The sequence below is a fragment of the Vigna unguiculata genome, chromosome 7, assembly GCF_004118075.2.
Source record: "Vigna unguiculata cultivar IT97K-499-35 chromosome 7, ASM411807v1, whole genome shotgun sequence".
In the NCBI taxonomy this organism is placed as follows: Eukaryota; Viridiplantae; Streptophyta; class Magnoliopsida; order Fabales; family Fabaceae; genus Vigna; species Vigna unguiculata.
Window position 1 is genome coordinate 4,509,644 of NC_040285.1, and position 10,271 is coordinate 4,519,914.

Sequence of the window (10,271 nt, forward strand, 5' to 3'; positions counted from 1 at the left end):
TGGACCATAGAGAGGTGCATTATGCATTACTTCTAATTGGTACCTTCCAATGAAAATAATTAAGAAGAGAAAAATGAGTCTCTTTGTGAGACAAAATTTGTTTAAAGTTATAAGTTTTTTCTAGTATCATTTCCTTAAACTTTTAAGAAATTTTGTGTGCTTATACTTTAATAATTTATGTAGAAAGTTTATCTTCTTTTTTTTTCTTTCACCTGTATTGCTATGGTCACTTTTTTTTTCTTCTTTAATGAGTGAATTCATCTTTGGAATTGAATATGGTTTGGTTGAGACAGGTGGGCATGTGCATTTGTTATTGTTTGTTATTGGCAGTGTGACATTTAAGTGGTTTCTGTTCTTCTTTTCAAATTTACCTTTACTAGGAAACCAAAATAAATACACTCATTACTAACAGTTTTGTCTTGGGTTGATGATGAGTGAGGTTTTTTTTTTTTTTTTTTTTTCTGATTCTAAGATCATGAAGTGATCACTTATTATCTTTGTTTGTTTTTTCCTCTGCATTTTAAGTTTTGTACCTTTTGTTGAATATGCAAATCTGTTTTGGTGTTTTATATGTCCCATGAAAACTTACTTATGCTTGATATGGAGAACCAAGATGGTTCTTGTGTATTGAAGTTGAATAAGTAAATAACAACATTTTTTTAAGGTGACCAGGGTAAGTGAGGGTTAAAAAAATTGAGAGATAGTATTTTCTTTAACGTGTTATTTTGTTACTTTCTCGAACTTAAAAATTTAACTCCCTTTAGACTTAATCCATTAAGAACTAAACATGTCTTTAATTAAAGATTAAATATGTTTTAATCTTTAAATTATAACATAAAATAAAATTAGATTTCTTATTTATTCCAATTTTTAATTTAATCGAATTCTAAATTAAAAAATAAATAAATGTTGTCCGATTATCTCACGAATTTAAGCTTTTAATAACGTGACAAGATAATAAAATAATTTAACGATTAGATAGAAGAAAAGCTAAAAAAAAAAAATTGTGAATTTAATCTTTATTAATAATTTAAAAAAATAAGATTAATTCGATAGATTTAAAATAGAAGTTTTGGGGTAGTTAAACCCCACTAATTAACAAATATTAAACAAGTTTAATATTTAGACTAACTGTAAATGACAATTCTCATAACATCACTATTTAAGTAATTTTGAAAATGTTTAATGATTAACAGTTTAATTATTAAATTGATGTATTTTAATAAAATGTAAATAATATTGCAATATTTAAGAACTACTTAATACATTTTTTAACAATTTAAAATTATTTAGGCAGTTTTTATTCTTACTAATAGTTTAAGGGTGAAATCATGGGTTACTCCACCCTAAAAATTTCAAAATTGCGTGCGAATATATAACCTCCGTCTGCACTGCGACTCTGTTCCACTCCTTCAACCAAATCAAGTTTCAATCTCTAACTTTTCTTTCTTTTTCTTCGTAACCTTGAACTTGATAAAATACAAATGTAAAGCACGTCTCTTATTGTTTCTCTGTTTTTAAAATCTCAATTCAATCACGTGAAGGAGAATATTAAATACATTTTTTTTTTCAATTTGAATCCAGCCAAGGTACTGGCATCTGTTGAAGGTGATGCAGAACGATGAGAAATGATGAAGGAAGCGGAGAAGGGGCAATGGGTTCAGTGGTGGTTGAAAAAGTGGGAGGCAGATCATCGGCCACAACTTGTTTCTCAAGATATCCCCTCAAATTCTTCATACCCAAAAAGGTTATATCTTTGATTTCACCAATCTTTGGTTCAAAAAGGTTCATGTATATTCAAATATACTATAAACTGTCATCTGATTATGTTGGGCTTGAATTTTATATTAGTTTTTTTTTTAAATTAATTTCAATTTTAGTTGGTTCATTATGGAAATATCTTTGACAGAATATGATGGTTGACTTCTTATTTATAGTTTTTTGATTCAAGGATGATATCCGATTATTATTTGTCAGTGTAAGTTTTTTTTTTTTTTGCAGGAACATTATAATTAGTCTCTTTTATATTGTTGTATAATTGAACATTGTTGAAATATTTTTTTTTTTGGGCTAGTTACTTTATAAAATAAGTTTTGATTAGTTTGACATTGTAATACTTGTACACATCAATACTAAATCTAAATTAAATTCTTCTTACACTCTCAGTCATCTTTTAATTAAGCTGCAGAAATTTACATGTTTGTGTTATGAAACGATCTTTATGTTTTTATCAAATTTATATGGTTTATACCCCTTAAGTTTAAAAAACATTAATGTTTTGTAAGTTAAAAAATTAAATCTACATTCTTTTAATGTTTGGGAACTAAATTTAACATGAAAGTATAGAGAATTTGACCTCGTTTAATTGAAAGTTTGAAAGTATAAACTAAAAAAATACGTTTTCCCCTTTAAAAATCTTAGCTTGGAATGCTAAATTTGTTTCTTTCACTGATTGCTTAGGTGGGTTCTTCCAAAACTGATGCTGTATGGGTTTATGCTCTCAATTATGGGGGAGGAATTGTATCTGTAAGTTTTGTATTTTTTTCATAGCCCCCTTTCACTGTCTTGGTATTATGCTTTTATTTGCATATGCTGATGGATTTGTGCTTACCTTGTGAGGTGTAGGGTGATCATATTTCATGCAAGTTTTGTGTGGGAGATTCTTGTACCATGGTGTTGACAACCCAAGGTTCCACCAAGGTTGACTAATTTATTGTTTTCCCTTGTAGATTTTTTTTTTTTCATTATTTTCATCCCCCAAGTTTTGTTGTCCCTCTATTTGAGCTGACTTTTGGCCAGGGTGCTTACGTCCTATCATTGTTAAACTCTACAAAAGAGAGAAACATTGTGCTAAAACCGTGTGTTTCTGGGACAGCACGAGTCTTTGTTTATATTGAGAAAAAGGGATCACTACAATAAATAGTGCAGATTTGATATCCTCTAATACAAAGATATGGTATGGAAATTAATAAAAAATGTTCCTGTTTATATAAGATTAGCTCTTTATTTCTATAATTATAACAATAATGATATATTATCTCTTAAATTTATGGCTTTTGTTAGAGTGAATTCCTGTCTTTTGACTTGGCTTATGTTTATATTATTGTTATTGATAATTTTGTTCTCCTTATTTAGGTCTACAAATCCGTGGGATCTAAGTGTTCTCAGCAAATATTAGAGGTAAAAGCAGAGTATTTTTTTTTTTTTTTGCTTTTTTGCCTTTAAGCTCATCATTATTGAGTTACAGGAGTCATATTACATTATGAGGACAAATGATTAGGATTGGTTGTTTTTCGCTACACAATTCCTGATGTCAATTGCAAGATTTATGGCCATGACAAGAGTGTTATACTTGTAATAGGAGTCTAATAAATGGACATTTTTATGGCATAACACATTTACTTTTCAACAAAAATGCCTTGACGAACTTGAATTTTCATGGTTAAGATTTGACTATTGGTGAGTTTATTGGTTTCATGGGCCAACTGACAACTTTTGAATTCATTGTGTAGTAGGCTAGAGTTGGAAGCAATGCACTTTTAACCATCATTCCAGATCCAGTGACATGCTTTTCCACCGCAAGATACTATCAGAAACAAGTCTTCAATGTGTCTTCAGACTCAAATTTGGTCATGGTTGATTGGATTACAAGTGGGCGCCATGAAAGTGGCGAGAAATGGGATTTTGATCTATATAAAAGCACCAATAACATTTTCTTAGAAGATGGCCAACCATTATTTCTGGATACGGTAATTGTTTTAATGCTGTTCTTTTTATGCTTGTAATATATATAGTTTGTTAGACAATTAAATGCGTATACTATTAAAGAGGGTTGTGTTGTGTGGTTACATATAGATGAATTTGAAAATATCTGATGATAACTCAGTTGCAAAAGGGGTTCTTTCCCTTGTTATAGTTATTACTTTCAAATAATAATTCGTTCTTGAACATTTTCTTCTGTATTTTCACCTTGAGGACAACCATTGACTACCTTAATAAGAAAAATGTTTTTACATGGAATGTTGTGTTCAAGTGACATTTGAGAAGTTAAAATCTGCCATGGCCTCACTACCAGTATTGGCTGTTCTAGATTTGTCCAAGCAGTTTATTGTAGAAATGGATTCAACCCGTGTTCTCTCAAAGTCTCACTCGAGGGTGGTATTTCTTGTGTAGAAATTTCTGAGTTTTCTGAAATGACAATGCTTCTTGTTACGAACAGACGTTATTAGAGAAAGAAAAAAATGGACTCATACAAGAGCACATGCACAATTACCAAGTAATTGCAATGATTTTACTCTTGGGGTGAGTGGTTTATTTTGTCTTACTTTTGGATTCATACTTACTGTTTTATGAATTCATTATTCATGTACTATGTGATTTTTTAGGCCAAAAATGCAGTATATTCAGAATCTTGTGCAAGATAGCGTGAAAGAGATTATGTCTAAGCAATTACTGCATCCTTCTGCATCTTTGAGTCACCATCACCAAAGAGAAAAGGCTGATCATTTCCTTACAAAACCAAGCTTCATAGCTTCCTGCAGTGCCTTTGGTCCTAAGGTTTGTTTAAATTATTTCAGATTCAACCAACACTGAGTGTTTATCTAAAATTGTAAAATGTTAACTGTGATTCATCAAGCTGTAGGATTGGCTTCTCTTGTCTCAACATAGAGGAGTCAAGTTTCAAACACTTTTATAGTTGGATAAATTTGACGAGTGATTTTTGTGCAGAAAACTGGTCTTGTTGTTAGAGTGGCTGCTGAGACAACTGAATCAGTCTATAAGTTTCTACGACTTCAGCTGGCTCCAATGGAGGCAATGATAGGTGTTCCACCATACAAGACAAGTGTTATATGAAAGATTCATTTTAGTTTTAATTTCAGAGCTACATGTAATAATGGAGTCTAGACTGAGATTTTTAGTCTTGTCTTATAATAAGCATTAAAAATATATTATTTTAAAGTTTTAAAATCAGTGATTATTATGCTATTTTGAAGACAGAGCGGAGGAAGAACACATGATAAACCAGAATTTAAATTCAGAAAAATCATTTCAGAATCCAAATGAGTAATAATGAACTTGTATAACATTCCTTTCATTCAAGAATTTGTATTTTCAGTTATCGATCTTTTATATCAGGATCAAACTTCCTTTACTCCCCGGTGATATGGCATATTAATCATGTTATGAAAAAAATCTAATCTAATCTAATGCAATACAGTTTAATTTAAAGACTAAATCGCGATGCATCTTCAACCAATTGTTATTCAATGAACCAATCTTTTCCTTAAGTAATTATAATTAAATTTTATAATTATTATTTTTTATTTGTTATTTTGATTCCATTTCAATTTTTTTTATTTTTAATTTCATTCTCTCTTAAATTTAACATTAAATTAAACTTTTATATAAATATCATAATGATATTTTTATTATAAGTGATATTTTTATGACATTTTTAACAATATTAAATTTGTTTAAATTTAAATTTTACATCAAACTCTATTTATTTATTTTAAAATTTTAAAAGTATTTATTTTAATTTGTTACAAAATTAATTATTTTAAAATTTTATATTTAAATTTATAAAATTATTATTTTTAAATCAACTCCAATATTTATATATAAATTATTTAAAACAATTTTGTAAAAAGTTAAAATAAATATATTTAAAATTGTAAAACAAAATATAAGTAAAGTTTAATATAAAATATAAATTTAAATAAACTTAATATTGTTAAAATATTTAATAAAAATATCATTATAATATTTATATAAAAGTTAATTTTGATCTCAATTTGAAAATAATGAAATTGGAAAAATTTTAAAAAAAATATTACCGAAATAAAATCAAAATAACAAATATATGGACTAAATTGAGATTTAGACAATGACTTAACACGTGTAACCATACTAACTTGATATGTGACACAATACTAAAGTGATATGTTGCATAAATAATTTTAAAAAAATTAAAAGAAAATAAAAAATTCAAAAAAAATGAGAAATTGATACGTGACATATTCTTAACACTGTTAAATCTAATTGTTACACGCATTTTAAAAAATATGGAAGTAATTGAGAGTAAAAAAAAAATTCTTAGAGCAAGTATTTTAATCGAACTATTACTTCTCTGTTTTCATTTCCAATTTGTTGAACTCAATTTGTTCTAAATGAGAAAAATAGAAATAATATGCTTAAGCTCGTTGATGACAAAAATTAAACATCACGAAGAGTGCGACTGCAATCAAACTCAAGCCCTAATTACAAAATTTCTTTCAATTTGAAAAGCTAATGTTAATTAGCCATCTGATACAACGTAACACACCCCAATGCAACGTGATACAAACGGTGTCACCTTTACCTAACAGTGTTCTGTTACTGAGTTAAACGGCGTCACAGGACCAAAACACAAGAAAATGACTAAATAAAATACGAATTATGGAAATGAGGACCATTCGCAACAAACACTACAAAAATAAACGAAAAAAGTATTTAAGCCTTTTTCAAAAATTGAAATAAAATCAAAGAACAAAATCAAGAATTAAATCTTATGGTTTAATTATGTCTTTGGTCCCCATTTTGGAGTAAAAATCTCAAAATGGTACCCAAATTTTTAAAAGTCTTAAAATGGTCCTTTTTTGTTGTTGAAAGGTCTCATGTTTGTCCTTTCCGTTAAGTCAAGGTTGACGCCGTTAGAGAGAGTGCCACGTGTCAGTTCCTCGTTTTTTTGAGTTTTTTTTTATTTTTTTTTATTTTGATTTTTTTTCAATTTTTTTAAAAAAATCAAAAAATTGCCACGTGTCAAGTTGTCATCGTGCCACATGGCAGTGACAAAATGATGTGACACGTGTCAGTATTACGTCACGTGTCATTTTTTTAGTCTCAATTTAGTCCCAATTTTTGTAAAAATTAGCAATTTTGTCCCTTTCCAAATTGAAATCAAATTTAATTTCTATATAAATGTACACAAATATTTTCATCAAAATTGATATTTCAAGTAAATATTTTTAACCAAATTAAGTTCATTTAATTCATATTTTACATTGAACTTTATTTAAAATGGTTTAAAAGTTGTTAATAGAAAATAATGTTAATAGAAAAAAATTCATAAATTAACTAGTTCATATTATAATAAAACACATATAAATTTAAAATTTGAAAACAATTTTAAGTAAAGTTGAATATGAAACATAATTTTAAATAAACTTAGCTATGTTAAAAATATATAATAAAAATATCAATTTGAATAAAAATATCAAATTTAATAAAAATATTTGTATAACATTTATATAAAATTAAATTTTGTTTCAATTTGAAAAGAGACAAAATTGCTCATTTTTATAAAAATTGGGATTAAGTTGAGACAAATTAAAATAAAGAGGATCAAATTGAGAGTAAGAAAATGACACATGACATAATATTGACACGTGTCACTGTCACGTGGCATGATGACATCTTGATACGTGGCAATTTTTTGATTTTTTTTTTAAATTCAAAAAAAATTAATAAAAAAATTCAAAAAATCGAGGAGGACACTCCCTCTAACAACGTTTCAATTTGACTTAACGGAAAGGACAAACGTAAGACATTTCAATAAAGAAGAGACTATTTTAAGACTTTTAAAAATTTGAATATCATTTTGAGATTTTGTCTTTAGTGACCAAAGAAATAATTAAACCAAATGGGAACCAAAGAAATAATTAAACCAGATCTAATTATTAAAACGGGTACTAAAGCAAGCAAAACACTGGTTCGGTCTTACCTCACTGCCATAGTCAAATCCAATTTTTCGTTTCGTTTCGTTTCATTTCCCGCGTGTCAATGGCAGACAACAAAAAGCGCCGGCGAAAGGATTCAACCGGTGACGAACTCCCCTTCAAGAACAAGCTGAAACCTGACGCATCGATACTGGAAACCCTAAAAGACTTCTCCACCGCATCCTCTTCCTCCTCGGTCCCCCAAACCCTAACGCTCCAGGACCTGACCCTCCCGTTCCGGTGCCGTGAAGTGGCCGATCTGTCCCTCTCTTCGGTGCAGTCCAATATCGAGTCCCTCGTCCTGAGGATCGCGCACTCCATCATCTCCGGCCAGGGCTTCTCCTTCGATGTGCCGTCGCGCTCCGCCGCCAACCAGCACTACGTGGCGGAGCTGGACCGCATCGTGCTGAAGGACAAATCCTCCCAACGCCCCTTCGCCAACATCTCCACCGTGCGCAAGTCCGCCATCACCGCCCGCATCCTCCAACTCATCCACCAGCTCTGCCTCAAAGGCATCCATGTCACCAAGCGTGACCTCTTCTACACCGACGTCAAACTCTTCCAAGACCAGGTATCATCTATCTATTCATAGCATCCCACTTTTCCTCCAACCAATAAATAAAGGTTAATGGTTCCATTTTTGTTGTTCTGACTTTGAAAACCTTTACTTTTCATGTCTGCATTTACAGATTTGCATCATAAAACGGAAAAATTTAATGTGCAGAACTAATTTTTGCAGATGTGTAAACTTTTGTAGAAGAATTTCTGTAGTGTTAAATTCATGATTTGACTTCTAAATGTAGTGTTAAATTCATGTACTTCTAATTGTAGTGTTAAATTCATGTATTGACTTCTAAAGCATGATATTCTAAATTCTGTATAAACTGATTTTAGTTTGTGAAGAATCTTAGGTTAGTTTACAATTTGCTTATGCTGTCAAGTCTAACAACTGACTGTGTTCTGTGTGGATCAACAGCTACTGGCCTGTTTCAATTTAACTGGTGGTATAAAATGTTGTTAGACATTCAAAGAGAGAATTTTGCTGCATACAGTGGTCTCAATCATTTGTAGATTGCCATCCACGGGGGTCTATTATGCAGTGTCTACTAAAAGAATTTTTTTAATAGTTGCTAAGTCTGTGTTTCCATGACTAGAATGCTAGTTAGAAAGATGGTAAAGTAATTGTACAGTAACAGAATTAGATTGTTAAACTATACAGGTATTTAGAAAATGTAGGGATGAAAAATGGAACCTTTTTAAAATCAGGGACAAAAAAAATATCATTAATTCACAAATAAATAATCATTTAGTAATTTTTCTCGTGATATTTTTTTTTTTTGAAAAAAGCAATTCAACAAATTTTTTGTTAATCAGATCCAATCGGATGCTGTTCTGGATGATGTTTCATGCATGCTGGGATGCACTAGGTCCAGCCTCAATGTTGTTGCTGCAGAGAAAGGGGTGGTGGTTGGGAGGTTGATTTTCAGTGACAATGGGGACATGATTGATTGCACTAAAATGGGGATGGGAGGGAAGGCCATTCCACCAAATATTGACCGAGTTGGGGATATGCAGAGCGATGCTTTGTTCATTCTGTTGGTGGAGAAGGATGCTGCTTATATGAGGTTGGCTGAGGATAGATTCTACAACCGCTTTCCATGTATAATTGTGACTGCAAAGGGCCAGCCAGATGTTTCCACTAGGCTCTTCTTAAGGAAGATGAAGACGGAATTGAAGCTGCCAGTGCTGGCTCTGGTTGACAGTGATCCTTACGGATTGAAGATTTTGTCGGTTTATGGGTGTGGGTCAAAGAACATGTCCTATGACAGTGCCAACTTGACTACCCCTGATATCAAGTGGCTTGGGGTTAGGCCTAGTGATTTGGACAAGTACAAGATACCTGAGCAGTGTAGGTTGCCAATGACGGACCAGGATATCAAGACCGGGAAGGACTTGTTAGAGGAGGATTTTGTGAAGAAAAATCCAGGTTGGGTTGAGGAATTGACTTTGATGGTCAAAACTAAGCAGAAGGCTGAAATACAGGCTTTGAGTACCTTTGGTTTTCAATATCTTTCAGAAGTCTATTTGCCCTTGAAGTTACAGCAGAAGGACTGGCTGTGACCTGTGAGTAATCTAATATCTAAGAATTAGAATGATGCTTAGTCATGTTTTAGCATCTCCACCCAATTTTTAGTGTAACATGATGAGTTCTGTAGTATCTTCATTGAAAAGATGTTTAAAAATTATGTTTTTTCAGACTGCTTTTATAATTTTGTCTTACTGTTTCTTCTTGTTCTTGCATCACTTATTAGGGTAAGACTCAACTACTCTTGAAATGCTCGTGTTTTGTTCGAGCTAGTTCCAAATTTGTACTGGATAGGCCTCGTGCAATTGTCTTCTACCAGTACAAGGTTGTTTGCTTATGAAATTGCGGCTGAACTTTTGAGTGATCTAATAGTATCTAAGAATTGACATGGTGGTTTTGCCACTACTTGTCTCAACAGCTTGGTATCA

General features: G+C 31.1%; 2 protein-coding genes across 4 annotated transcripts; both read left to right on the plus strand.

Annotated features, from left to right (window-relative positions):
* Positions 1-1,348: 1,348 nt before the first annotated feature.
* On the plus strand, positions 1,349-4,971 carry LOC114190037 (urease accessory protein D). Of its 2 annotated transcripts, none has more exons than XM_028078789.1 (9): positions 1,349-1,425; positions 1,585-1,747; positions 2,461-2,526; positions 2,626-2,700; positions 3,136-3,180; positions 3,516-3,749; positions 4,220-4,302; positions 4,386-4,557; positions 4,729-4,971. In XM_028078789.1, exons 2-9 carry the CDS (start codon positions 1,622-1,624, stop codon positions 4,852-4,854), a joined length of 927 nt encoding a protein of 308 aa, XP_027934590.1. In that variant the 5' UTR covers positions 1,349-1,425; positions 1,585-1,621; the 3' UTR covers positions 4,855-4,971. The 2 variants fall into 2 exon arrangements, with proteins under 2 accessions (XP_027934590.1, XP_027934588.1); XM_028078787.1 differs by having other exon boundaries at positions 1,353-1,486.
* Positions 4,972-7,738: 2,767 nt separating this feature from the next.
* LOC114190035 (DNA topoisomerase 6 subunit A) lies at positions 7,739-10,271 on the plus strand. Of its 2 annotated transcripts, XM_028078785.1 has the most exons (3): positions 7,739-8,328; positions 9,132-9,881; positions 10,070-10,271. In XM_028078785.1, the coding sequence occupies exons 1-2, from the start codon at positions 7,822-7,824 to the stop codon at positions 9,876-9,878; spliced, it is 1,254 nt and encodes a 417-aa protein (XP_027934586.1). In that variant the 5' UTR covers positions 7,739-7,821; the 3' UTR covers positions 9,879-9,881; positions 10,070-10,271. The 2 variants fall into 2 exon arrangements, with proteins under 2 accessions (XP_027934586.1, XP_027934585.1); XM_028078784.1 differs by having other exon boundaries at positions 9,132-10,260.